Genomic DNA, 27,501 nt, shown 5'->3' on the forward strand with positions numbered 1-27,501 from the left:
TGCCACAGTCCAGCAGCTCGGGAAAAAGTGAATGACGCACTTTCTCACCATCGGCAGTAAAGCGCCTGACACGTATACAGCCCCGCGCAATACCAACGTCCAACTCGCTGCATAAGCTCCAGGCGCTTAAAAAGTATTATTACCCAGAGAGCGTAGTGTTATTTTTGCTGCGGAATTTTCACGATCCTGTGAATTCACTGAATTCAGACATTTTCTGCGCGACATTCAGATTTATCTCCGACCTCCATAAGTAGGAGGCCCTGTTCTTAAGGGCTCTAAATAGGACGCCGGGATATAAATTGGATCTATAAATGAGCAGTGAGGAGCATTTGCATTGCGCTATGAGTTATAAATTGTTCTTGCGGCTGAGGGTTCATTTTACATGCATCAACTCTCGGAACTTAAGCACATTATGAACGGGCCGGTGCAGATAGGGAGTTCATTATAATTGGATTAGGTGTACGCCGTGGTGCTTTTAACTGGAAAGAGGGAGTTGTAAAAATAAAACTCGCTAAATTGGAGTTGACGATACGACGATGGTCTTTCAAGCAGCTCTCTAGCCATGAGATATTTTACAGCAATGCAGTGATATTAACATTATATATACATGTTCTTTCTCGAAGCGAAATGAATATTCTAAATCACACTCACTCTTTTCCAAATCAAGAGAGAAGGATCTATATCTTCGTTAAAAGTTTTGCAAGTAAAATTTAACCTTCGTAAAACCTTTTCTTCATTTTCCAATCTAGAAGCTTACTACATCAGCACTTTGGAAGACTATTCTGCAGTTAACAAAAATCAAAGATATTTAATATTGCTTATTTTTATTTCTCAGATATCTATGAATAATTCTCAACCTTGAAATAAAATGAAAGTAAATCAATAGGGGGCGCCGGCCGATTCATCTATTTTCGTGTGCGCCGCACAATTAAGGGGAGAAAGTAATTAAAACGGTAATTTCTGGATTTAGTGAAAAGCGAAGGTACTTATAATAGCCGTCGATTTACTTTTCCTAATTCATTTCTCTTCAGCCCGACGCTGAGGACTCACACCCAACATGTCCTCGTCGATCGCGTGGTGAGTGATTTATTTTATTTTCAACCTTGTAAATTTTGATTAGACAAGTCGCTCGTGCTTAAAGAGTAGAGACTGAAACTCATTTTTTCGTCCTTCGCTGCTGTGCCAGGACAAATATTGCTCCGTGCAATGCCATACATTCTTTTGCCGCTGTTTAATGTTCTACAGCACGAAAATGTTCATGCACGACTTTGCAGTAGTGGTCTTAATATCCAAGCTTTTTATTCTGCGCCCGCCCTGATATTAATCCAATCCACGTTAGAAGTTCATCGGAATTTTTTGGTGCATGTATATCATTTGGTTCAAGAGAAAATGAATTCGATCAGCGCTTTGAGTATGGGTGTTCAAATTTATATTCTCATATCCGGCGCGCTCTCTCAGCCTTAATGCAATTCGACTAAAACACTGGCGCGCGCCACAAAAAAAAATACACTTGGGCTGGATAGGCCGCTGCAAATGAAGCGAGATTGGTTATTGAGAAATAAATTTCCATTAATTTTCAGGCTCGTGCTTACAGCAGTTCTTGCTTTCTCAGGAACTGCGTCGTCTGCATGGGTACCAAAGCACAACGTCCACAGAAGGCAAATAGAGTTACCTGCACTAGGTATTTTTTATTTTATAATAATTCAAAAAAAAAGAACGTAAAATTGTAATAAGATTATTTAGCAACAAATTTATTTTTAGATACTATAATTAGCAACAAATTTATTTTTAGATACTAGTTCAAGTGTCTCTGAGATCGATGGCGTTACAACCCTCCTTACATCATCTGGAGGTAGTGAAACAGTAACCGCAACTGAAGTGGTGCTTACCCCAGTAGAGCCCCAAACAGTGGATAATTCACCTAACGTGGAGACAAGTGTGCTTATTCAGACTAAATCCTCTCAAATTCTCATTCCAGGTTTGAATCCCATATCTTTTATTATTTAATTTAGCAATATTTTAATCATCAAATTAAAGTTTATTAGTTATTTAAATGAAGAATATTAAAAAAAATTAATATGCCCTTTTTATTTCAGTTGAAAGAAATCCGTCGCTGTCCACTCTAAGAGAAGAGCGCGTTTTCCTAGTTTTTCCTGAAGCACCTACTTCTAGCACTCAAGCTGAGCCCTCCTTTACGACAGTTGCCCCTCAGACTGAAAATGGTGAACAAAATGATGAGGAGCAGGAGGAGGTCGTCACAGAGACGTTGGGAAACGGTTTATTGGCTTTGAGGCACGGCGAGGTGCACAACGATACATTGAATATAGAGAAGCAAAGTGAAGCGAAAATTATCTTCCCCGAAGACAATAGCTTAGCCGAGATCAGTTCCACATCCACTAGTACTACCACCACTGAGGAGCCATCTACTACAACTGCTTCCACCACCGTTACTACCGAAACAACAACCGTGACCACTAAAACCACTGAAGAGTCAACACTTGCGCCATCCACAACCACTGTTGCCCCATCAACAACTAGGAGGGGTTATCGGGGTACGCCGCGAGCTACAAAAAAGACCACAATCGTCTCTACTACTTCCACAACAGAAATTCCAACAACTTCATCAACTACAGAAGAAACCACGAACAACTTAACAAAATCAACTACCAAAGAAAATGATTCATCGGAATCTCAGGAAAGTGACGAAAATGATGAGCAGGAAACAGAATCCACCACCCACAAAGTTCCTCACTTTGAGGTGGCCAAAAAAGAGACAGTTCTTCGACCCGCTCCACGACCCTCGGCGCGTCTTGTTGAATTTTTGAAAAATAGGCCCGGCGGTGCTCCTAAAAGATTTAATTTGCACACGGAAACAACCTCTGAGCCCACTTCCTCTCCATCTGCGTCTACTACCACTACCACAACCACAAAAACTCCAGAAACAACAACCAAACCTCGCAGAAATAACCTTCTTTTTGGCGCAAGAAATAAACCCAAAATGTTGGACCGATCGGCCAGCGAACTGGAGGAAGTGACCATCGCCCCACCAGAAACCGCCCTGGAGATGCGCAAAGCCAGATTTTACTCCTCTGCGTCCAGCCTGCTGTCCGGCTTTGTTCCGTCCATCCCACTTCCCAGAGTTTCAACCGCCCAGATGTCGGAGCGAAATAGTCGAAAGGCATGCGCCAATCCAGCAGGCTGTGTATCTCCCCAGGACGCGGAAGCCTTGATGGCCTCCATCCAGGATATGATCAAGAATAGCACAGTTTCCACGTTGACTCAAACGCAGACGGCCGTCTCAGACACCACAAACACCATCAGAAATAAAATCAGAAGCCGGCGTCCTAACCTGACAAACCGACAAACCAGTGCTGCTCCCTCAACCACCACCGAATCAGCAATGAGGTCTATCGCCCAGAGGCTTGCTCACCGCAGAAGAACAACCACCACTAGCACTACAACATCCAGCACTACTACCTCGACAACCACAACCCCTGTTCCCAAAATTATTTCCATGAAGCAGATTCAAGATTTAGTAGTTAGTCCGGCGCCGATAATGGTCACTGGTGTGCAAAATGTTGACCCAAGAGTTGTTGTGTCAGAGACGACAACTGTGAAGCCCATCTTCCAAAGGTACAGAGGCTTCGAAAAGAGACCTACTCTATTTGTGCCCCACTCTGCAATGAACCATAACGTCCATAACACTCATCCTCATCGCCACCATGTTGTATCAGGAGCACCAGCTGTAATTTAAATAAATTTAATCTCCGCAATATAGCCTGTGATTCACAAATTTCAATAAAATATTATATAATATTAGTTTTAATACGAAAGTTCTAAAATTTATTAATTGATATACTCATGGAACACAGACAATATAGATTTGCACCAGAATAAGAAAAATTAAGTTTCAAATTAGGGTGACAATATATTAAAATCTTCATAGTTGGTCTATCAAACACCGACTAGAGACTTCCTACTACTTTCAGCAGAATTACGAAAGTTAAAGAGAGGAAACGCTGCCATTAAGGTTATTTACATTGCAAGTCATACAATCATATGAGTCATCAGTGCTAGGGGCTGTGATTTTTCTTATTCACTCATGGAGCAAACAGTTTACGAAACTGAATATTTTTGATATTTTTCATTATTGTTCTAGCAAACATTGGACTGTAGCAGAGAATAATAGATTGCATTACATTTAGACAAAAGTAAAAGATGCAATCTAATAAATTCAGGGAATGCAGAAATTAAATTAAGGTCTCAGTAATTTGGATTTCAAATATTTTTTAAGTAATTTAATGTTTTAAAGGAAAAAAATATATATGGTAATTTTAGCTTTGTTTTTGCAAGTTTAAATCCCAAATAAAATTAACAATTTTGCGATTAACTATTAGAGATAATAATAAATTAATAATCCATTTTCTGAACCCTATTTACTTTCAATTTTAATACTTCAATCAAAAATTTATTGTTAAATTTTATAGCAAGTCTCATTATTATGACGGATGAACCGAAATTCATAAAATTTAAAATAATTTATGTTAACAAACAAACAAATATCAGGAAATACTTAGCCAATTGCAACTAAAAATTAATCAGATCTTTTCATACCATTAAGTCAAATTTGAGATGTTTTACAGCATTTTGGCTCTGAGCTGCTCGCTGAGCACTTGGTTTTTAATCTGTTCCATGATGCCACTTGCACTAGGTCCGGGAAGCAGAACCGACTCATCCGGCATCTGGCTGACCATCGAGATGTCTTTGCTTTTGTGCTTCCGATTCACATGCTGGGAGAGACCATGCTTCTGGGCAAATCCTGTGCCGCATTCAGGACACACAAACTTTTTAGGGGGAACAGGTTTGGGGGGTGGAGGCTGCGGCAGGACAACGCGGCCGTGCTGCTGCAGGTGGACAATGAGCAGCTCGTGCGAGGGAAAGCCGCAACCACACTCTTTGCATGTGTAGCAAGTGTGGATCTTGGCGTGAGCGATCAAGTCGCCCATCTGTGCGAAGCACTCGTTGCAGTATTTGCAGATGTACGGCTTGGTGCCGTCGTGCAGCTTGCTGTGCTGCTGCAGGGTGCGCTTCTGTAGAAACTCCTTGCCACAAATGGTGCAGGCATAGGGAGAGTGGCCGTGTGTGCGTCTGTGATCAACCAGCTCAAACTTCCGGGCAAAAGCCTGTCCGCAGTCGGAGCAGGCAAAAGCGTTGTTGCCACCGTGGAATCTTGAGTGGGCCACCAGCTGCTCCTCTTGGGCGAAGCACTCGTCACAGACGGGGCACTGAAAGGGCCGCTCGCCACTGTGCAGTTTCATGTGCATGTTCAGCGTCCGCCGCTGGCCAAAATGTTTTCCGCAGCTCTCACATCGGTATGGCCGTTCTTTGGAATGCGTCCGTTGGTGGGTAACCAAGTGGTGTTTCAAGGTGAACGACTTCTTGCACTCCTCACAATGGTATGGTCGAAGACCCGAGTGCAGTCTCTGGTGTGTCGTCAGGCAGTGCTTGTGAGTGAAAGTTTTGCCACAGTCCATGCAGCCGTATGGTCTAATGCCAGTATGAACCTTGAAAAATTGAATGATTTAATTTAAAATACATATAAAAAAATTCATTTACTTTAATCAAAAACAGATTTAAAAATTAATTAAAAGTGATCTGAATTTATTATTTATGAAAAAAATATAGCAGACAATATCTATTTTTTTAAGTCTTATTAGGATTAATTTTTTATGTGGTGGTATCAAATTTTATTCCTTTAAATTCAAATAACAATTAGTCTGATTTATTTACACCCGAATTTTCCGAACACTTACTTTAGCATGAGTAACCAGGTGGTGTTTCAGCAAAAATGACTTCCCACACTCATCACAAGAAAATGGTCTCTCTTTGTTACTTCGAATGTTCTGTGGCCTCATAGATTTCTCTATGGCTCGTTCGATCGACCTGTCTATTGAGCCTACTGAACTGCCAGAGTCGCTCAACTTGGAGGAGTCGTTCATTGTATCAACCCTGGAGTTGTTGGGGCACAAGAAGTGGTGGCTGCCCTTTGGGTCACATCCACATTTGAATCCAGGAGCGGTTGCCAAAATGAATGGCTGGTACACAAAGGGTCCGCTGAGACCGCCCAAACTCATGTTCATCTGCTTGTTGAAACTTTCTGGCTCAGTTTCTCTCGGGGCCTTAAAATAGTTTAAATTCAAAATTAAAAATCACAATAAATTGAAGGTAATTTTTCCAATTTTAATTTGCATCAAACTAATATTTTTACCTGGTTACTGGCTGGTTTTTGGAAATTAGAATAACAGCCTAGATCTTGATTGCTCAAAAGGTTGCTGGTATTTGGTTTCCACTCAAAAAATTTTTTATCAACTGTCTCCAAGAACTGTAATTGATAACTTGTTCAGAATAATTTATATCACTTAAGTCTGTTAGAACGAACCTTATAATTATGATGCTGTCCACTGTTGGCTGAATTAACTGAATACTCTTGGTGCAATCTCTCTACTAAAAGCTCAGGAATCACCTGAAATTTGTAGGGAAAAAATATGTAAAAACTTAATATTAGTGGAAGGTTTATAAGAAACCTTAAATGAATCAAAGAAATATTCACTGTTGTGCGGGGCCTGCTTAAGAGCATGATTTCCTAAGTCGCCTAGTTTTGGTGGGGCACACGGTTTACAGTCCTTCAGCTCTTCGGTCGGGCCGCTGGGCGCAGCATGCGGGGGATATTCGGATTTGGGAAAGAAGTCTGCAAAGTTGATTTCGTTGGCAGGCCAGCCTTCACTCAACCAGGGATCGCTTTTAGAGCCTGAGCTCATAATACTTTCCTCCCTTGGCCGCCCACGAACGACGACATGCCATTCACGGTGATGCTGCAATAGAGAAGCGAAAAGGTCAATAAATTGGGTACCAAAAGTTGCGTCTCTATACTATCTTATTGCCAGAATCTAGTAAAAAATTGACAAGCAGCAATTCAAGAAAATAAAAAATTATCGAAAGTGCGACTTGACGCACTCCTCAAGCCTACACATATGTGATACGCACAGTGTGTGTTTGTTTTGGCCTCGAATCCAACGCAAAGGGGGTGTGGCTTATCTAAACAAGTAGTTCTGTGCTTGGACCACGAGAAGCGCTACCGTCGTCGTCGTCCATCCGGTCCATCGCAAATCTTGACGCAAATCAACAAGCAACAGCCATGGAAATATCCGGAATAAAACCTAGCAAAAGTATTGAAAATTTATGTAAACCAATTCAAAACGCGTTGCCATCAAAGATTTTTTGATTATAAATTCAATTTTTCATTTGAACATTTAAATCATTACTGTCATTTCAGTTTAATTTCATTTTTTGAAAAACTTTTTTATGATTTTAAATTTTGCCGCGCTCTTGCTTGGAGCGTTACCGCCAAAAACGGTTGACAACATCCGTATTTTGACTCTTATTTGCAATTTTAGACCTCATATTTTTATTTAAGGGACATTAAAATTTTAATTTAAATATAATAAGTTGATATAAATTGGGTTTTTACTCTAAGTAGGACCAGATTCGTAAATAACGTCTCTGAAAGGCACCATTTTGAACAACCGGAAGTGGTACTAGCCATTTTTCGTCTTTCGTCCGTTTGTTTTAAAGGTATTTGTTGTGAAACGTGGGTGTATGATAAACGAAACTGTCAAAATATTATGTGAAAATAATACGTCGTCGCTCGAAACTGTGCACTCATCCGCGATGGAGTCGGCTCAGAAGAAACTGGACTTCGACAGTCACGACGAATCTTACGAGGATCATCTCAAATTTATTGACAACAAGTTCTGTTTCCCTGAGGACGACATCGGCATCACCAGCAGTCCACTTTCACGCAGGCTGCAGTTGCAGAGCCCTCGAAAGATAAAACGCCACATGCACACGCGTTTTCAAGAATGGAAAGACGACGAAGAATTTGTGCACCCTATGCTTCCTCCGTCCCCTGTTTCGCAGAACTACCTAGACCATGAGAAGGGGCCCCAGCCAGGTCTGCTGGACAAACCGCCATTGACCTACTCACCGCCTTACAAGAGGGTGCGAGCTCTGAGGCTCTTCGACACTCCAATTACTCCAAAAACCATTATTGAGAAATCTAACCCTGGTCTTTTGAGCGGAGTCAATTTACCAGAAGACTTCCCAAGACCCATTCCTTCGTCCTTCAAGCCAACTGTGGAAAAGCCTGTTGCCAACACAAATCCCTTTACTCCAGACATTTTGCTCAGGTTCAGGAAAAGAACTAGGTCATTGAGGAATCTCAATTCTTTGCACTCGTGAGGATAATTTTTTATTTTAAGATTCATTCAAATCAATTAATGTAACTGTGTTAAAATTTTATTTAATATTTCCCTCTAAATCTTTAGGTCACCAAACTCTGTAAATTCGTCCATGCAGTCAATCGAAGACTCCCAAACTGCAATGCAGCAAGGCTCTATGCTAGAGGATGATGAAGACGAAGTTAGACAGCCTAGAAAGAGGATAGCCATCAATGAGTCAAATATCACCAGATACCACAAGGTTTGTAGTTTTTACTGTTATACTAATATTTGTGGCTCTGATGAATTATTTAAAAATATAATTCTTAATTTTATATTCTAGGAATTCCATGAAGTTGCTCTTATAGGGGCTGGTGAATTTGGAAGTGTTCACAAATGCATCAATCGTTTAGATGGGTGCATCTATGCCATAAAAAGAAGTATTCAGCCAATTGCAGGATCTGCAGATGAGTAAGTGAATTTTAAAATAAATGTTCCCCTTTTCCCCCTAAAATCCAGATAACAAACCTAATTTCTTTATTTAAATGAAAAATCTTGAATCTTTAACTTGATAAACTCATAAAATATGGTTTAATGATGTATGTTGTTAAACCTTAACTTATGCTGGCAGGAGACCCATACTTATTTTAATTATTAATTTCAGGCAAAGAGCGCTGAACGAGGTTTATGCTCACGCTGTCCTTGGAAGCCATCCACATGTAGTTCGTTACTACTCCGCTTGGGCAGAAGAAAACCACATGATCATACAGAATGAGTTCTGTGGTGGAGGCAGTTTAGCCGACCAGCTGAAGAAGCTGCGAGAGGCTAATGAGAAGCCCCCTGGTCTGCCTGAAAAGGAATTGCGGCGTATTTTGCTACACATCAGTCGAGGCCTCCACTTCATTCACCAGGCTGGCCTTGTCCACCTCGACATCAAGCCTGGCAACATTTTCATTGCTCATGAAGCAAGGGTTGTGCCGGTCTCTGCCCTCAACTCTTCTGGAGAGCTTAGCATGGAAGAAGAGGAGGCTGTCGCTGAGCCGGAGCGAGAGGAGAATGTTTACAAAATTGGTATATAGTCATCAAAATTAAATTATGAACTATTAATTAAATAAAACTTTATAAAAAGGTGATCTGGGTCATGTCACAAGTAGCGACATGCCTAAAGTTGAAGAAGGAGACTGTCGATATCTGCCTAGGGAACTGCTCCAGGATGATTTTTCACACCTGACAAAGGCAGACATTTTTTCATTAGGTAATTCAAATTAAATACTTATTTTGCCATTGATTCTAATTATTTTCATTTTAAGGTTTAACAATTTACGAAGCTGCTGGAGCTGGACCCCTTCCTAAAAATGGTGATTTATGGCATGCTTACAGAGATGGAAATCTTCCAGAACTGCCATATTTAAGCTCATCTTTGAATGAACTTATAAAGGTAAAATTTACAGTTCATATAATTTTTTTTAATCAACTTCAAAGATTAATAAATAGTAGACAAATATCAGTTTGTTGTATTCAAAATTTTATGATTTCTATTTAATTGCAGTCAATGGTGCACTCCAATCCTGCTGAGCGACCATCAGCTTCACAAATTGCTAGCCACCCACTACTGTCGGACGCACCACCCCGAGGCCTCACTGCCCGAGAGGTGGAGCTTCAAAGAGAGGTCAATGTGCAGAGACTGAAGTCTGAGATATTGGAGCGCCAGCTGCAGGATGCTAACCGTTTGCTCAAGATGTCGCAGGAAAAAGCTAAAACCCTGCACGAAACAAAGCGCATTCTGAAAGCTGGCCACGAGGAGTTTAAGTCCAGCCTTGACAGCAACTGCAATCTAAGACTGCCTGTCGACCGAGCCAAGAGTCGACTGGTAGGGTGCCGCACGAAGAGGAGCATGAGTGCCACAAACTTTTGAGATATTTGTGATGTGTCCAGTTTAAGAATTTATTATAGTTGTTTCGCTTGGCTTGTGTCTGGACCTGTCGTAGCTGAAAACAATTCATTGTTTCTTCCTTGTGCTTTACAATTTTTATACGTTGTCCCTGCAAGGTCCAGTTGTGTTACACTGTCCCTGCTTATTACGAATCTCCAGAATTACCTGCCTGTGTCAAATTGTTTTAGGTGGATAATATGCAAAGTAAGGGAAATTTATAATTGCTGGAGACACGAAATTTATTTTGTATCTTATCTCTTCTCATAGTTATTAATGCATTTCGTTTTGATATACGCATTCTTTATGAAATAAATTTATTAAACAGATGATACAAAAAATAATTTATACAGGAGGCCAATTAATTTGTCTTTCTCCTTATTTGTGGATGTGCAGGTGTAAATGGCCTGGGAGCCATGAACTCCATTATTTATTACCAAAAATTTTAATTCCTTTTTTTTTTCTTTTTTTAGCAAAGAAAATTAACTAAATCTTTCTCCTGAGGCTATCAACATAAGATTGCCTAACTGTTGAATATAAAAGATGAAAATTAAATATTTTGACAGATATGTGATAAATCAAAATCACAATTTTATTATCTTCAGTGGCATCTTGCAGCTTTGTAATGCGGTTTTTTTACTGACAAGAATTTAACGTCATTAAAATAATGCAAGTGCAGTGATCCCGTCTGCTTAATAATTTTAATTTTTCGTAAAATAGGATTAACCAAAATCAAGCAAATCCACAAGGAAGTAAAATCTTTTTCAAAATTATTTTATTAATTCTAAATTCTAACCATTTATTTATTATAACTCTTAATATGAAGTCAATTTTCTGAACTCTGATTTTGTTTACCAAAAATAGTCGAAATGATTAATAAATTAAATGTTTTATCGTCAAGTTGGCAGAAACAAAGTGGAGTTGTATTATTGTATTGTATTCTTTGAATTTAATGCCAAGTTTGTGTATGTATCTCCTTGAATTTGAATAAAGCAATATTAATTACAAATTGGAATTTATGAAAGGCAATTAACAATCCCTATAAAATATTTCTTTGATTTGTTAATTTTCTTGTGTTGGCTACATTGAATATTTCGCGCTAAATTCCCGGCTGCTCCCGCTCATTCTCGATTCTCGTGTGTTGGTTGCTGCATTGTTGCAGTTTGAGTTGAAATATTTGAGAATTTGCAGACTTTAACAGCACCAAAATGTCCATCAACCTCACAGCAGGTAGCTTGAAGAAGTTAATGGAAGGAAACCCGATGGAAAACCCGGCTGTCCAGATCGTGAACATTCGAAAGATGAACCAAAAGGGCACGACCGACAGATATCGCATGCACATTTCGGACGGTGTGAACAGCATTAACTTCGTCATGCTGGGCACCCAGTTGAACCCTAAGGTCGAGTCTGGAGACCTCGTCGAATACTCCATCATCGCTCTGAAGCACACCATTACGAGCAAGATCAAGTCTGGTGGAGGTAAATAAATTCTTTTCTCTGCGCTATTGTTGTTGCTTGTTTGTACAAGGCTGTACAAAAGTTACCCTGCACTCAGTACGCCCCTTGCATTTCTGACACTGTTACCATGCAGGTGCTCAAATGCCTTACAAAATTTTTTAGGTGATCGGAAGGTGATCATAATATTGGATTGCGAGCTTTTGGTTCCTGGTTCAGAAGTCAACGTAAAGATTGGAAATCCTGAGCTTTTAGTCCTCGAAGAAAACACCCAAGACGAGTCTTCGGCGGCTCCTGCTGCAGCTCCAGCCCCTACAGCTCCTGTCAGGGAGAACGGCGTTGCTCGCCACAACCCTCCAGTAGCCATGGAAAGGCCAGCACCTCCTGCTGTGTCGCCTCTGAATGGACATCAGCCCCCTAAAAGACCAAGGATGGATTCGAGCAGTGATGCAAACGTTCGTCCCATCAGCAGCATCAATCCGTTCCAGAACAAGTGGGTCATCAAGGCCAGGGTTACTAATAAAGGAGCAACAAGGGAATGGAAGAATGCGAGGGGAGAGGGCAAGCTTTTCAACATGGATCTGAAGGACGGCTCCGGAGAAATTAGAGCTGCTGCTTTCAATGATGAAGTATATTTTTCTACAAATTTTTCTAAAAATAAATTTTCAATGTGCCATTTTTTTTATTTGATTATAAAAAAATGGGGCGAATGATAATTTTTTCTTAGTGTTTCTAAGCGTTTGCTAATAGTTACATTTTCTTTTAGGTGGATAAATTTTTCGATGATATTAAACAAGGACATGTCTACTTGATTGGCAACTGTACTGTGAAACCAGCCAACAAGAAGTACAGCTCCCTGAACCACGACTACGAGCTCTCCTTTAACCGAGAAACGTTTGTCAATGAAGCCGATGACGATGCTAGTGTCCCTACAATTAATTACGAAATCACTCCCATTGAAAGCATCAAAGAAGTTGCTGTTGATGCCTTTGTTGACATTGTTGCTGTCTGCCACTCTTGCAGTGATGTCCAACATTTGGTCTCCAGAGCTACAAGCAGGGAGTTGAAAAAGAGGGACGTCGTTTTGGTTGACAAAACCATGCACTCCATCACTCTCACTTTGTGGGGAGAAGAGGCTGAGAAGTTTGACATCAGCAGCAACCCAATCATTGCCATTCGCAATGCCAGGGTCAACGAGTATCAGAACAATAAGAATCTCGGCACCACTTCGAATTCTAGTATCGAGGTTAGCATTTTTGAAGCATCTTCTTTGGCAGATTTTAACATATTTATTTACAGTATAATCCTGGTGATTTGCCAGCTGCTCATGAATTGAAATCCTGGTATGAAAATGAAGGGAATCAAGCACAATTCCAGGGAATATCTTCCTCTGGACAGCCCTCTGCAGGCGGTGAGTTTTTAATTTTCATTTTAAATTATGAGAACGCAATAGTCACTCATTGCCTTAAATTTAAAGCTGTTTTTGAAATTCGGATTTATGTTTTTGGAATATATTTCCTGACGTAAGTTTTGTGTTGCAGTCGGAGGATTTGATTCATGGACATACTTGGGAGCAGTTAAAGACGAGCAGCTTGGACAGAAAGATAAGCCAGACTACATTGGAGTGGTGGCCACTGTCCTGTCCATGAAGCGTGACAATTTCTTTTACATGTCTTGTCCTAACGATGAATGCAAGAAAAAGGTAAAACATTCCCTTTATTAGAATATTTCCAGCATTACAGCGTATTTAAAATTTCAGATTATGGACAACGGCAATGGAATTTTCCGTTGTGAGAAATGTGACAAAGACTACCAGGATTTCAACACTCGCTACATTTTGAATGCGAACATTGCTGACTGGTCTGGCAATGCTTGGGTTACTCTGTTTGATGATGAGGCAAAAAGACTGCTGAAGGTCGAGAGCCGAGAACTGTCAAGGCTCAAGGATGAAGAACCAGAAGAATACAATGCATACTTCGACGCAGCCCGATTCAAACCGATGCAGTTTAAGTTGCGAGTTAAAATGGAGAAGTACAATGATGAAAACCGTATAAAAACCTCAGTTGTGAAGATGGAAGAGCTCAACTTGGTTGAATACAACAAGAGGCTTGTGAAGGAAATCGAAGAGATGAGAGCCCAGTTGGGAGTTTAAAATGGGGTGTCCGTAATCATCCTATATTTTGGTGTTTATCAAAATGCACTTGAAACAATGAAGATTCTGGTTTAAAATTTGAATTATACTATTTAAAATTAGTAGATTTAACTCTCATCAGTCCTTATTTGATATTGTATTTAAATGCTTTTTTGTCACTAATTATTCATATTCAAAGTGGAATACAAAGTGAAGCAAAACCTCTTAAAATTTTCTCGGTAAACCTTTTTGTTTCAACAATTAAATATTATTAAGTTGAATTAAGTTATAAAGTGTTTAAATGAGATGCATATTAATTATTAATACCTTAATAAGTGCTTCAGAAAATATAGATAATGCAAAACCGACTGTGTGAATGTGAACAGGCAAATAATCTTAATGCCAAAATTTAAAAGGTTGAGATTTCTGGCCAGGTGAATAGAATTGATTTCTGCGTATTTTTCCTGTATTCTAAGCAAAACCATTTTTACTTTTTTTTCTGTACACTATATAAAAATAAAAAATTAAATAATTTCAAATAAGATTGGAAAACTTCGTTTCCTTTAATTTTTCCTCATTCTATTATTACATTTTTATCACGTTTATAGAAAAAAAAGATTGGAATAACTTAATTTTCACTGTTCAGACATACCCAGTCTTATAAACTGCACAAAACAATTTTTGTTCCAAATTTCACAAAGTGGGACTTGGTGCCAAGAATTATTAAAACCTCAGTGATATTCTTGATTTACACCATTTTTATTTGACATACAAAAAGTATTATTTTCATTTTTAGTAGTGGCCAAGGGTGTTAAAAAACCACGATTACTCTTAAATACAAAAAGATTACAATATATTGTCAACGGCAGCTGTCAATGAATTTATACTTTTTATTCCTATGCTCAAGATAACTGCTGCTCATAATTAAGTTTTCAAAGTCCAAATTCGGCCTGTAAATTTATACATGAGACTCAAGAAACAGTGTTTAATCAAGAAACTGACAGAAAAATGAATGCCAGCACACATTTTGCATAATTTTCACCGCCTTTGTAATCATGTGATAAACAATTTATATAAAAATCTTGAATCAATAATATTTCCACTGCGCCTTGTACGATTCATTTAATTTTTGAGAAATTGAAATAATAACAACAACAATGAGATAAAGATCTAAATTTTTCAAACGTTAAGGTACAACCTTGCAGAAAAATTAGAACCAAAGAACGCACGTGATCACGCCTTTTCGAGTCAAACATATCTTTTCCTCTGCGACGACCACGGAACATCCTTTTTCTATACTCATCGAAATGCTGCCTGTTTTGAACAATTATACCAACAGATATGTGTTCAAAAACTGCACGCGGCTTTATTCTGAATACAAGTATTTGGGGTGACGAGCGCGTCTAGGACGGGACGGTCCGGCGTCCTGCAACAACGGCAGGCGGGCGGGCGGCACCTTTAGCTTGAGTGAAGCCAGAGACGTCACTCAAGCCCTGAGCCTAAGGTGGGCGCCTGGAGAGAGCTCCCGGACCGCCCCGGCCAATGTCGCTGACCCCAGAGTAATAGTAATAATCAAAAATGGAAGCTGCAGCTTTACATTCTCCTCTTTGACTACAGTTAACACTTACAGGGGTCTCGTGTTTATTTTTTCTGCGTTTTCTTTTATTTAATTGGGTTCTTCTCTCTCGGTTTTTGTGTTGTGTGTGTGTATGTCATGGTGGATCTTTTGATTCGCTTGTAAATTAAAACACGGTCATTTTTAAAATTTGCAACTGCTTGAGTTAATTTGTGAACGCAATTCCAACATAATTATCCTATAGACTTTCATTGTGGTTTTCTTGAGTGGATCCACTCATATTTCCACATACATCATTTATCAATAAATTTTAAGTATTTCCTTCAAATAGTTTCTTTTTATAGCAAATGCTTGTAAAAGCAACCTTATCCCCTGGCAACAAAGAAAATTGAACTTTTTTTAAGTTGCATTTCTCTTATAAATTTTCTTTCCGTCTTCATAAAGACAACACTGAAATATATAAAGAACAACATTTTGTGTGTCTCTACTGAATGTTATTATTTTCTGTGTTGAGAATTAAATGCATTTCAGTGCTCTCCCGCTCATTATAATTTCAAGAAGACAATCTTTTGGGTTCTTCTTGTCTTGTTTAATCATACTCTTATGTGCGCTTATTTGGCAAACAAATAAATATTCTTCCTCCAACAAAGAAGTTCTTGGTCATTTTGTTGGGTTTTTTTTAAAGTCAAGTGGCGAGCGAGATTAATGAGACAATAAATAGTTTGATGGTCCACCCGCCACTTACTTTTTTTAACACTTCTCTAACCTGCAGAACAATAAAATCAACTTAGGAAAAACAAATAAAAATAAATATTTGTATGATCACAGTAAACATGACCGTAAATGGCCAGAATACTGACTAGAAACTATTCAGAAATTTAAAAACTAAAATCATAAAATATTTAACATTATAATCTGTCACAAAATTGTGCAATATTTTCTCTTTAAACCAGAAAATAATTATTATTTTGTATTTGCAAGATCATCAATTATATACTTTTCTCTGAGCCCTTAGAAAAGTATATTACTGAATTGCAGAGATCTTTTAATTAATCATTGACTTGAAACAATCACCATAGTCCTTGTAACATTTATCACCTCTTATTCTTTTTCAGCATTGCTGGTTACTGATTTGTACACATGCTCAAGAGTACGGAGGCCCTTTAGCAAGGCTCCAGTGGGCATTTGGGAACATGTTAGCTTCAATTTAAATGCACTTGTTAACAAAAATAACAGCAACTTAATAATCAAACTACTTTTTGATTTCACTTCTCCGAACTTAATTTGGCACAGAACATTTGCGAATTAATTTAAGCAGTTCTAGTGGCCCACTGGCAGCTCGCCACTTTGCCTCCGTCGTAATCAACAGAATTTTTTCTGAAACATAAACCGGCGTTTCTTCTTATTACATTAAACAGAAAATCTGCTTCCCTCTTCCGGTAAAAGTCTGTGTGTTATAGAGAGGAGTGACTAAAAACCAACTGCGCTAGTTGGCCTGGTAGGGCGCGTGCCGACCGCCGCAGAGGCCACACTTGACCCCACACCAGTGGCAGCAGTTGAGCGGCGGATAGAGACACAGGCAGGGCACCAGGATTGACAGAAGCCCCAGACCCATCCAACGCCGGCCGCAACCTTGACCCACACCAGTGCACTCACATGGTCGCTGCGCAAATTCGCCCTCCTGGTCAGACATGCAGTGGTACATCATGCACTGAGCGCCCGACATGCAGGACACTGAATCAATGCAGCCCTGCACCTGGTCGGGTGCGAGCTCACAAGCTCCGCGCTTATTTTGATCCTCTGAGAAATACTGAAAATAGAAAAAAGTTTTCTTAAATTTTAGGTATCATTTAATTCATTTTCAGTACAAGTGCAAGCATAGAAAAGTTTTAATTTCAGATTCCAACAATACACAAAGTTTGTTACTAAAATAATTTATTATCTACATTTTTAAAGCAACTTAAAAGTTGATAAATATCATAAAGAAATCTAGCTTTCTTACCTCTTGACAAAAGCGACATCGAATTTTCAAAACAGCACCACCACTCCTCTTGCGCACTTTCTCTGGGGCGGTGGGACCCTGTCCTGAGATTTCTTGCGAGCAGCTAGGTTGCTTCTTTGGGCTGTTTGACGTTTGGCGCAACAAGCCGGACTCCAAGTCTTTCTTTGTCTCGGAGTCACAGCCAAGGCCGCCAAGCATGGGGTAGTTGTACTCATGCATCGCAGAGAGCTGCACATACGAGTAATTGTCGATGTGGGCCATATCCAAATAATCTTTCGACGGGCTGGGGATTTTCCCCTCGGAAGTAGCCGCCGCCACGGCTGCCCGCAGCCAGGGGTCCGAACTCTTGGCCACGGTGCTGATTTTGCTGTCGCCCTCTATGCTGCTCTCTGTTTGGCGGGCGAGGTAGTTGAGCCGGTGTTTTTGTTCCATCAGCGAGTCATGTCGGTTGTTGAGCCCGCCGCGTGTCGATGAGTCCGATGAGGAGCGCGAGTCTCCTCTCTCCACCGGCAAATTAAGCGTCTGCAAGAAGTAAACAGAATTTATGAAAATTTAGTGTGAATCAGGATTAAATGAATTCTACAAAAACTATTTGGGGGAACTCCTTCATTATAGCATAAAATATAATTGGCAAATTAATTATTCAAAGAAAATAAATAGTTTGCATGCAAATTTACAACGCAGCGATCATTTGGACTTTGAACGGTAGTTTTAGTTTTGACTTTAATTCCATATTCAAAATAAACGAATAGGATTTTAAACTAGAATGTCCCTGGAGCCATAGGGTTTAATTGAAATAATACAAAGGCTTACCATAAAGACATCATCTTCTCCGGCATCTTGGTTGTAGGATTGAAAAGGAGGCGATGAAGTAGGCAAGCCTGCAACAAATTCAGAATTTCATTTTTTTCACTTGCCCACAAAACACAGTAGACGAGAAACAAGAATGATTAAGCGGAATATATGAAAGGCAACAAATAGTCATTCATTCAGCAGGTTTTTATAGAAATCCAGTTTATGATCGTCTCAGCACTGTGCAGATCAAGAGGGTTTGAATTAAATCAGCAAAGCTGAAGTCGCGGACTAAGTAAAGTATAGCATACTTTGATGATAAGGGCAAAACAAACGACTGGGGCAACACAGAGTAATGAGAAATGGATGAGAACATAGCAGCCATACACAAGAATTGGTATCATATATAGAGGTTGCACTTACCAGCAAGGAAATCAAGTCCCAGAGGGATCAGCAAAAAGACAGCAAGGCGATAAGTTTTTTAACAAAAACCGCCTTTTTCAATTAAAAAAATAAAATAACGCAAAATGCACATAAAAGGTTTATAAACTGGATTTTAATGAAAACCTTAGTTTTGAACACCAAAACTCGCAAACTATTGGATCTGTAAGTAAATTGTTGAAGCTCACCTTCAAGGAGCTCTTCCACAGCAGTGCAGACGCCTTTGTCAAAGGCGCGGGCGTCCGCAGCAGTCTGGAAGGTCAGGCCAAATTTGGAGTCTCGCGTGCGCCAGTGATGAAACGTGGGCATGACGCGGTTGTACTCGAAGTCCTTGTTGATGGAACAACTTAGTACAACCTGTAACATTAAACAAAAAATGGTTGAAATTTGAGTTAATAATTAAAAAAAAAACATCATTTTGTGAAAATAAACAAATATGTGTTCAGGATTACACTGGTTAGGAACAGAATCCTAGCCAATTCTTTAAACCTGAATTTTATTTCACCCAGGCGTATAGCTGTTAGTGCCAGAATCAGCATTACCAGTAAGTTATTGGGTATAAAAAATCCCACTTTATTAGCTATTTAGAGAATATAATAATATATAATTAAATAAATAATAGAAAATTAATATATAATATTAAATAAATAGGCACATACATCTCTCATAAGTTCATATTGAAATAAATTATTTTTAAGACAAAATATATTTTTCAATGTTCGTTTTCTCCAAGTAAATAAACACTCGAGGGGTATTGAAGAAATTTCTGAATTTTATGTGCAGATGAATATGAAAAAAAAATTATTTTAAAGAGACAGAAAATTAAAAATAGAAATACATAACTTAATGGCAAAGATTTGCTGCTTTAAATTATTTTCAAACCCACAATTTATTTCTGAGTTCAGCGGTTCTCATGTTATACAAAAAGAGAGAAAATTTGAAGAGTTGTGTGGTTTGAACTGTCGTTTTTGCGCTTTAGCTCAATGAATTCTTTGAGGATGCATTAAATTTGATGTATTTTTCTCATCATTTTGACTTAAAGTCCATATAGATGATTGATATAAGCTAATAACTTGCAAGTAAAAATTTCAAATATATTTATGCGTAAGAATTTGATAAAAAAAAGTTCAGGTCTTAAAGGCGCCAGAGGTGGCGGGAAATGCAACAAACGCGCGCGTTCATTCTGCTTGGTTCGGCCGTGATCGATAAGCTGGCGCAGAAGGCGGCAGGCAGCGTCGGCTCTCTCCAGGTCGAAATTTCAGCGGGGGTGCCGCCGTGCGAAAAGCGAGGGCGAAATTGGCGCAGCTTTAATGAAGGAAGAGGCAGGGGCAGCGCATAATGGGGTGCAGAGCGAGTGAATGGTTCTTTCATGAAAACACCGAGAGACCCCTCTGGCTCGGAGGGGCGCCGATCGATGTTGGCGCCGACACGTGTCGGGCCCTCCCCTCCGCTGGCCTCGCTCGCGCTGCACTCAGGCCATACACGTGTGGCGGCGGGGAAGTGGGTCACCCCTGGTGAATGAATTTTGAGCAGGGTGCAAACAGGCTTCCTTCTTCGTTCATGGGCCCGGCCTGAATGGATCCATCCGGCCGCTGAGAAAAAATAATGCACCACCGCCGACCGCCGCCGCACACGCGATCAATATGATTCGATTCGACTATTATTCTCGCCGTGCCATTGACACGCACACACTTCCCTCGCTTTGTCTTTCACATGGACAAAAAGTCTCCATTTCATAAATGAATCAATTATTTGGCTCAGAAAAAATTAAATTTATCTTAAAAATTTCCTTCTCTGAAAAATTTTAATTCTCAGTTAAAATCATAAACTTCTTAAAATTACCGCAGAATTAACCAATTTGCTCTAGTATGATGAAGAATACGAAAGGTAATTTTAACATCTGTATATTATCAATGTTTGATAAATTTTTTTGTTACTTAAAATTCAGACACTGAGTAAAATTTATTCTGCTTCAATTAATAAGTTTGTCAAAGTTGAGTCGCGTCATATTGTTTTTTGTCGATTTTGCTCTAATTTGGATCAGCAGAGAGATAAATAGAGAATAAACTGGGGTAAAAAGAGAAAAAGAGTGCCAATTTAGAATGACATTTTAACAACGTAGTACAGCAATAAAATATTTACTGGTAAAAGGAAGATAATTAAATTTTATAAAAAAGTGTGAATCAGCCAGATAAATTTTGATGATTTTCATAATTATACAAAATAATTATCAATCACTTGAAAATTATCAATAATTATATAAATTGTTAACTCTTAAATTTTTGATAGTTAACGTCGGAAAATTGCGGAAATTTCAAAAAATATCCACCCTGCCCAACCTTAAATTGTTTGGATTAAAATCAACAATACATCAGTAAAAACAATAAACAAAACAAAATTTAGATTAAGCTAATTGGAAGGATTTCGGTAAACATTTTACATTCCACTCAATTTACAACAAGCTCCTCATTACAACAAGGAAAGGAAGATTGAATGATTTAATTTGCTGTGCATCCTGTATTTTGTCGAAAGAGCCAAATATAATACAAGGCAATGGCATAAATTCTAATCAACGTTTTAGGAACATCAATCTGTTGCCAGGATACTGCGATTGGAATAAGGAAAATTAGATTTAATGGATTTAATATCATAAGTTAAAATCTCTTTTGTCACTATTTTTATACACATACACAGCAACAACAACCAGATGAAAATATTAATAAATTACACAATCTTATTTTCTGCTTTTAAAATATTGAAGAACTGATTTTGTCTGACTATACTTGGCCTTGATTATAAATAGATTGTTTCAATTTGGGCATGCTAAAAATACCCCTCTTATTCGTGCTTGTGGCAGGAGTGGGTCTCTTATTTATTAGGCTGCCCTTTGGGAATTCCACGAAAGGTTAACTTATGTTATTTACAAAATATATTTTTATACTTTATTCCAAAAGGAATTTTTCCAAATTAAGTTGCATGGAGCATTGCAGAGGGGGTATAATATTTAATTGTTCAGAGAAATGACTTTTTATGCTTTGAGTATTAAAAATTTGAATAATTATTTCATTATAATGTGTACAAGATATCATTCAATCAAACTGATTGGTTTACGTCTAAAAGGAAGAATAGCTCAAAGTAAAGCGATTCTCAATTTTATTTATGCCAAATAATTTTTTATGTTTGAAAAAAATTGGTTTAAAATTTTTTTGTAATCTTTTTGGAAAAATAGGTTTTTAAAACTTACCACGTCATCCGATATTCTCCTGGCAAAGATAAGGTACTCGTGGGCACTCTTGCCGCGTTCTGATGCGTTGCTGCTGCACGAGGGCAGCTGCATGGCCAGCAGGGTTCGTTTGTGCACCGAGACATCTGAGAGTCCTCCAACTCCCATTGGCACCCAACCCCCTGTGCTGTCATCACGAGTCATCACCTGAGCACGCACGCGGACCAAATGTTTGTCTCTGGAAAAAAATAAATACATTGTCACTATTTTATTTTAATATTTATATTTGATTTTTTTAACCAATATAAATATTTGTTATTTGTTATAACAAAATTTAGCTGGGGGGATTTTTTAACATGGGTACATACACATTTATAAAATTTAAATAATATTAAAAAAATTTAGTTAAAAAATGGTCCTTTTCTCAAAATTATAATGGTATAATTCACCTAAAATAAAAATAACCCTGTAGAGTAAAAATAATATTTGCTGATCACATCTATTGTGTGTATTGGTTAGAGATAAAAATATAAATTGCTGTTTATGAATGGACATAGGAGTTCCATTGAGTTGATGGGGAAGGATCCGGGGTCGCAAATTCAGCTCTCTATTTTGCACTTGCAAGGAATTCCAGGGTTGCCCCGAGCAGCCCAACGCAGTGTCTGGTAAGATTGCGTCAGAAACGAGGCCCGTTTCGGACGGAGGTGCCCAAATTCGACGTGCAGAGACCGAAACAAATGACAGGGAAAATGGAGGCGCGCCGAGAAAACTGGGGTGCGATTCGTATTTACGCCCCTCGCGAAAGGCCTACCCGGGCGAGAAAATAAAGCAGGAACATTCTACTTACTCTTCATGGCCTTCTTTCATGACTCGCAATGAAAAAAGGATTACTTTTCCCACATTTCCGCCCCGTTTTCCACATCTTCAGGGTGTGTTAGCCTCATCAGCCCTATCCTAGCAAGACAGGAAGTCGGAAGAAACATTCATGGAAATCTCTGAAATTGCGACTCAATGTAAAATAGTTCCCCTTTAAGTGAGCGAATTTCTCAATTTTTAAAGCGGTTAGCAGCTAAAATTGCAAATATTTCGACTAATTTTCTTGTTTTATTGTTTTTGAAAACGATTTGTAAGCAGCTTCCAACGCATTTAAAAAATTTAACTTGCATCCCTGGGCAAGGAGCAGAAGAAAATAGCGGAGGAATTTGGTGCGCGATCTATTTCGCACACGATTCTTGCACCCGCCAACAGATGTCAGGTCGCTCGGAGGATTTTGTGGCTCGGTATTTTACATAGGAGAGGAGAGCCTATGTATTGAATGACGAATTGTTGCAGCATCGCACTAAATACATAATGTACATAATATATCACCGATCTTATTACAAAAGTATGCAGTAAATACGTAAAATAGGAGAGGATTTTTAGCTGTTGCTGCTAGTCACCTACAGTTTTACTTGAGCTAGTGAACAGAACGGACTGAACAGAGAGTATGTTTGTCTCTCTCTCTGATTGTGACTTTTGTGCAAGAGCGGTACGAGGTTCAGCAATCAAGGTATGTATAATAGATAATGAGATAATTATTATAGATCATGATTAAAATTAATACATTTTAATTTTTGTATCACTAAATTTAATTCAGAAAATATATTTCATAAAAATACAGGTTTCAAATCGCAGTACCTTGCTGATAAAATTTTTCACATAAATATTATCCAAAATTCATGCTATTTGCTTAATTTAATTGATTACATATTAATCGCACGTGAATACAAATGCCTTCTTAGTTATTATGGAATTATTATGTAAATTTATGTAATCTGCACATTTTTTTATGCCAAATTTGGCATTAATGTTTGAGCTTTTCAGCTATTCATTTTTCGAGTACTCCAATAGAGTTGGGATTCAGTTTCTGTTCTGCTCAGATTTTGCAGGGGGTCAATTTGGTTTAAGAGGACGGCACAGTTAAAAAGATGTGCCCTGTCTTGCACATCTTGAATTTACGATGTGTTAGATGCATTTGTACACAATGCGATTTAGTATCTTCTGCTAAAATTGCAATATTAATTATTATATACTTATAACTTAAAAACCTTTAGCTGATTTGATCATTTTTATAGAAATTCCGAAGTAGAGCCGAAAACAACAAAGACAAAAACGGTCGAGCGAAACAAGGTTGAAAAGGATAGGGCCAAAAGGAACAAGGCCTATGGGCTTTAAGCTAACTTATTAACTGACCGATTTTTACATAGATTACTGAAACCAATGAAGAAAGCAAGAAAAATAATTTAATTATTCTAAACGAACAAAGTCCAATAAAGCTGACAGGCACATAAACTGTTTTTCAATCCAGCTGACATTGGTTTTTGAAAATAATCAACAAATTTTTGACAACGAGGACAAACCCCACCGTTTTTTACCATGAAAATCTCAAGAGCTACACTTATTCTCTAACTAACAATAAGAAGTCAACATGTTTTGTTCGTGTACATTTCTCACATTTAATAAATTGGGGGAAATCTGGAAAAATGCTTATACCACATTATTATACTAACATTTGTCCCGTTCTTTGTTTAGCCCTCATACAAAGGCTTATTTTTTTCAATTATAAAACTTTTGTCTTTTCTTATAAATCTTACAAAATTACTAAAATTAGTATGATTATAAATGAAATTAAATTGATTTTATCATAAGATTTAATCTGAAAATAAGTTGTATATTTTATTTATGCTACACTGTACGACACATAGATATATTTTGATTTTTGATTAAATTTTGGTCTAACTGACAGGTTTCGTGACTTTCATTTCCTTATGCATAAAAGAAATTTATAAAGAATTGAGTTTCATTTCATATTCTACTCCTACTTTCTTCTTATTGGAATAATATAGCAACAAAAAGTAAAATTTTGTATTAATGTCACGTTATATGCACTGATTTGTACTTTTGAAGCTTCTTTCTTAATTTTCTAAAAAGCAAAAAAAAAATCCCCCCGCCCATGCCTCACACCAGTTTTCTTCCTTCTAATTTTACAAATGCTTGTCAAGCATTTATTTTAAAAACTTTATACAACCTTTCCAGAATCCAGAAATCTGGTTTATCAAAATCATCACCAATCTTTAAATAACCTAAAAACCATCCTGATTTGCCATCAAGTTTATTTATCATCATAAAAGCTCTGCATGTGAGTTAAAAATTTAAAAAAGGCATTTTAAATATATTATTCCAGATACAGTTTATGATCATGCTCTTATAAGCACTGAATTATTAATGCACCATTTATAAATTAAAGAAAATTCTTTTATTGCAAGTTTTTTGTGCAAATTTCTAGAAATTATCCAAATGATAATTCTGCCAAAAAATTATAGTTATATTTTTATCATTATTGCTGCTGTGCAAAATCATAACCAACGTTTTTTTTGTGAACAATATTGCAGGACAAAAATGTTAAAAATAAACTTTTTACCGTCAAGCAATTTTTTTCAAGGAATATTGCTAAGTTCAAAAATTCGTCTAACAATGAAAATTACTGTTTTGACAAATACATACAGAACAAGACTAAAGATGAATAGGAAAACTCCACAAAATCAACTTATATGTGTGCATATGATTAAAAGTTATAATATACTTAAAGTAAATGTGTGGATGCTTTTAGATTTGCCATTTTTTAGGTTATTTAAAGATCGGTGATGATTTTGATAAGCCAGAATCCTTTCAGATTTTTGGAAGCATTTTCTAAAGATTTTGAAATAAATACTTGACAAGTATTTGAAAAATTTTAAAAATATAAAAAAAACCGATGTGAGGCATGGGAAGCTATTAAATTAGTATAATAAGTATACCAATTAACAGGTTTCTTAAGAAATTTAATAATTACTAAAAATTTATTTTTAATTTTAATAATTTTAAGATTAGTGCTATGCTTTTTAGCTTTGCTTTTATCTAAAAAAAAGATTTATAGATCGAGATAAGATATCTAGATTTGAGTGTGGATTTTAAATAGTTAAATAATTTAATTTTATTTGCCTATTCCAGCTTCAGCACAATATTATGCCAATTTCAATTTAATACGATTTTCCCATAGTAAATAAATGTGCTTTAAAAAAACACCAATAAATATTATGCGTTAAATGTCACCAAATTATATTTGGTAAAAATTCGATGCATTTTGCACACTGTCCTAGGGGCGCGGTTTCGCAAAGGTCCTACCCTAAGTTGGGCAAAGACACGCCCACAACATTGCCAATGTGCGAGAGCGCGGCGCCCAAAACGGCGATGGAATATAATGCACACGCACACACACCAACACAAACACCCAACGAGATCGAGAGAGCCAGGCAAATCCGTCTTTTCCCCACCTGCGTCGGTTTTTCGCAAACAAAACGCACGTTATTGAATTAAACAATTTGTGATTCAACCAAAAAGATTTATTTGATTTTAATTATAAAATAAAAAAATTCGAAAATAATAATTTTGAATGCTAAATAAATATTTGTGATCAATGGTAAAGTTGCATAATTTGTTTGAGTGATTATTTTCAATTAAACTGGGACAAAAAGTGGGACAAGTGGAAGTCTTTCGTCGGAGGCTTTTCAGTCGGTGATTTTTTTTTAAATAAAAAAAACAATATAAATTAAATCTGCACTTACGTGTCTTCTTCGACGTCTCCGTAAGCTTCGTTATTTTTCTCTTCATCTTGCATCTTTACAAAGTAAATCTTCATGGCTGTGGAGCACCCATTTGCGAAGGTGCCGGCGCTGTCGGTGCAGAAGAAGCGGCATCGGCTAGGGGGTTGTCAGCGGAGGCGCCGCGGCGACCTCGTGCGCTGGATCATCGCCACTGACTGTTTCTGTTTCGCGCCCTCCGCGGCTGCATGCATGTTGGACGCCCAGAGAGTCTGCTCGCTCCCCATTTCCCCTCGACCCCCGACCGCTGCAATTATTCGGTGCTCTCTCTCGTTCGTTCCTTCTCCGGCCAAGGACGGGCTTTGTGCAATCGGGGCCGATTTCCAGCCACGGGCTACGGCTTTCTGTCGAAACTCAAAATAATTCCTGTGAATCGCGCTCGGCAAGGCCACTTCAGCTCACACTGAAGTTGCAACAATATTTCCGCACGCGCTCAACAAAAAAATGCTATAAATGTATAAAAGAGCAAAAACTTGCAAAATTTAGATTTACATAATGGATTTGAAATTCTCATTTTATTATTCTATGTCATACATTCCTTTCAACCAGTTAAATAATAATACAATGTTTTTAAGAATACATCAAAATTTTTACACGAATTTTACAAGTAAAAAAAATGTAGTAGAATTTCACGATCGAGGGTTGATTCATGGTGATTTTAATTTTAAGTCGGCTTTACCTTGATGGGATTTGTGAGTTGTTTATTGTTCAAGAAAAACAATAAACCAAGAAAAAAATGGATTATGTATTTGAAAATGGAAAAAATGAAAGACAGTTTTACTCAAAAGGTGATTTGCGCGGTCAGCTGGTACTTAAATTGTTTCATAGAAAAAAGTAACAATTTTGTGAAATGAAATTCTAAATTTCTATGAAAAAATATATCACTATATATATCGAAATAGATACAAATAACTAATTTTTATATTGTATAATTTTTAATTCAATATCAGATTTGAATAAATATCCTATTATCAAGAAAGAAAATTTAAGTTTTCG

At 37.8% G+C, this 27,501-nt stretch overlaps 5 protein-coding genes across 8 annotated transcripts; 3 read left to right on the forward strand and 2 right to left on the reverse strand.

Moving 5' to 3' along the window:
• The first annotated feature begins 501 nt into the window (after positions 1 to 501).
• On the forward strand, positions 502 to 3,803 carry LOC132201707 (mucin-2-like). Of its 2 annotated transcripts, XM_059628084.1 has the most exons (4): positions 502 to 1,077; positions 1,581 to 1,681; positions 1,793 to 1,978; positions 2,097 to 3,803. In XM_059628084.1, the coding sequence occupies exons 1-4, from the start codon at positions 1,058 to 1,060 to the stop codon at positions 3,752 to 3,754; spliced, it is 1,965 nt and encodes a 654-aa protein (XP_059484067.1). In that variant the 5' UTR covers positions 502 to 1,057; the 3' UTR covers positions 3,755 to 3,803. The 2 variants fall into 2 exon arrangements, with proteins under 2 accessions (XP_059484067.1, XP_059484066.1); XM_059628083.1 differs by lacking the exon at positions 502 to 1,077 and having other exon boundaries at positions 1,362 to 1,681.
• Positions 3,803 to 7,116, reverse strand: LOC132201710 (zinc finger protein 1 homolog). 2 transcript variants are annotated; one of them, XM_059628088.1, is made up of 6 exons: positions 7,045 to 7,116; positions 6,585 to 6,872; positions 6,440 to 6,523; positions 6,269 to 6,382; positions 5,814 to 6,179; positions 3,803 to 5,564 (listed from the first exon to the last, which is right to left on the reverse strand). In XM_059628088.1, the coding sequence occupies exons 2-6, from the start codon at positions 6,816 to 6,818 to the stop codon at positions 4,638 to 4,640; spliced, it is 1,725 nt and encodes a 574-aa protein (XP_059484071.1). In that variant the 5' UTR covers positions 6,819 to 6,872; positions 7,045 to 7,116; the 3' UTR covers positions 3,803 to 4,637. The 2 variants fall into 2 exon arrangements, with proteins under 2 accessions (XP_059484071.1, XP_059484070.1); XM_059628087.1 differs by having other exon boundaries at positions 6,931 to 7,063.
• A 474-nt stretch (positions 7,117 to 7,590) lies between these two features.
• Positions 7,591 to 10,600, forward strand: LOC132201708 (wee1-like protein kinase 2). Its single transcript, XM_059628085.1, has 7 exons — positions 7,591 to 8,294; positions 8,385 to 8,538; positions 8,620 to 8,747; positions 8,941 to 9,347; positions 9,406 to 9,531; positions 9,587 to 9,714; positions 9,826 to 10,600. The coding sequence occupies exons 1-7, from the start codon at positions 7,657 to 7,659 to the stop codon at positions 10,189 to 10,191; spliced, it is 1,947 nt and encodes a 648-aa protein (XP_059484068.1). The 5' UTR covers positions 7,591 to 7,656; the 3' UTR covers positions 10,192 to 10,600.
• Positions 10,601 to 11,316: 716 nt separating this feature from the next.
• LOC132201709 (replication protein A 70 kDa DNA-binding subunit) lies at positions 11,317 to 14,749 on the forward strand. Its single transcript, XM_059628086.1, has 6 exons — positions 11,317 to 11,685; positions 11,827 to 12,290; positions 12,428 to 12,907; positions 12,961 to 13,072; positions 13,203 to 13,363; positions 13,421 to 14,749. The coding sequence occupies exons 1-6, from the start codon at positions 11,415 to 11,417 to the stop codon at positions 13,811 to 13,813; spliced, it is 1,881 nt and encodes a 626-aa protein (XP_059484069.1). The 5' UTR covers positions 11,317 to 11,414; the 3' UTR covers positions 13,814 to 14,749.
• On the reverse strand, positions 14,325 to 26,909 carry LOC132201711 (sprouty-related, EVH1 domain-containing protein 2). 2 transcript variants are annotated; one of them, XM_059628089.1, is made up of 6 exons: positions 26,470 to 26,909; positions 21,848 to 22,064; positions 18,792 to 18,960; positions 18,184 to 18,251; positions 17,371 to 17,892; positions 14,325 to 17,178 (listed from the first exon to the last, which is right to left on the reverse strand). In XM_059628089.1, the coding sequence occupies exons 1-6, from the start codon at positions 26,541 to 26,543 to the stop codon at positions 16,855 to 16,857; spliced, it is 1,374 nt and encodes a 457-aa protein (XP_059484072.1). In that variant the 5' UTR covers positions 26,544 to 26,909; the 3' UTR covers positions 14,325 to 16,854. The 2 variants fall into 2 exon arrangements, with proteins under 2 accessions (XP_059484072.1, XP_059484074.1); XM_059628091.1 differs by lacking the exon at positions 26,470 to 26,909 and adding an exon at positions 22,674 to 22,835.
• Positions 26,910 to 27,501: the final 592 nt, after the last annotated feature.

The sequence above is a fragment of the Neocloeon triangulifer genome, unplaced genomic scaffold, assembly GCF_031216515.1.
Source record: "Neocloeon triangulifer isolate White Clay Creek 2 clone unplaced genomic scaffold, ASM3121651v1 ptg000014l, whole genome shotgun sequence".
NCBI classification, from domain to species: Eukaryota; Metazoa; Arthropoda; class Insecta; order Ephemeroptera; family Baetidae; genus Neocloeon; species Neocloeon triangulifer.

Coding starts and splice junctions, on each gene's coding strand:
- LOC132201707 (XM_059628083.1), top strand. CDS start 1,534: ATGAAGCGAGATTGGTTATTGAGAAATAAATTTCCATTAATTTTCAGG. Junction 1,682..1,792: donor AATAGAGTTACCTGCACTAG/GTATTTTTTATT, acceptor ATTTATTTTTAG/ATACTAGTTCAAGTGTCTCT. Junction 1,979..2,096: donor CTCTCAAATTCTCATTCCAG/GTTTGAATCCCA, acceptor TTTTTATTTCAG/TTGAAAGAAATCCGTCGCTG.
- LOC132201709 (XM_059628086.1), top strand. CDS start 11,415: ATGTCCATCAACCTCACAGCAGGTAGCTTGAAGAAGTTAATGGAAGGA. Junction 11,686..11,826: donor CAAGATCAAGTCTGGTGGAG/GTAAATAAATTC, acceptor AAAATTTTTTAG/GTGATCGGAAGGTGATCATA. Junction 13,364..13,420: donor ACGATGAATGCAAGAAAAAG/GTAAAACATTCC, acceptor TTAAAATTTCAG/ATTATGGACAACGGCAATGG.
- LOC132201710 (XM_059628088.1), bottom strand. CDS start 6,818: ATGAGCTCAGGCTCTAAAAGCGATCCCTGGTTGAGTGAAGGCTGGCCT. Junction 6,383..6,439: donor GACAGCATCATAATTATAAG/GTTCGTTCTAAC, acceptor TATCAATTACAG/TTCTTGGAGACAGTTGATAA. Junction 6,180..6,268: donor AAAAACCAGCCAGTAACCAG/GTAAAAATATTA, acceptor AACTATTTTAAG/GCCCCGAGAGAAACTGAGCC.
- LOC132201708 (XM_059628085.1), top strand. CDS start 7,657: ATGATAAACGAAACTGTCAAAATATTATGTGAAAATAATACGTCGTCG. Junction 8,539..8,619: donor ATATCACCAGATACCACAAG/GTTTGTAGTTTT, acceptor TTTATATTCTAG/GAATTCCATGAAGTTGCTCT. Junction 9,715..9,825: donor CTTTGAATGAACTTATAAAG/GTAAAATTTACA, acceptor ATTTAATTGCAG/TCAATGGTGCACTCCAATCC.
- LOC132201711 (XM_059628089.1), bottom strand. CDS start 26,543: ATGAAGATTTACTTTGTAAAGATGCAAGATGAAGAGAAAAATAACGAA. Junction 22,065..26,469: donor GGAGACGTCGAAGAAGACAC/GTAAGTGCAGAT, acceptor ATTTTTTTCCAG/AGACAAACATTTGGTCCGCG. Junction 17,179..17,370: donor GATGTCGCTTTTGTCAAGAG/GTAAGAAAGCTA, acceptor TTCTATTTTCAG/TATTTCTCAGAGGATCAAAA.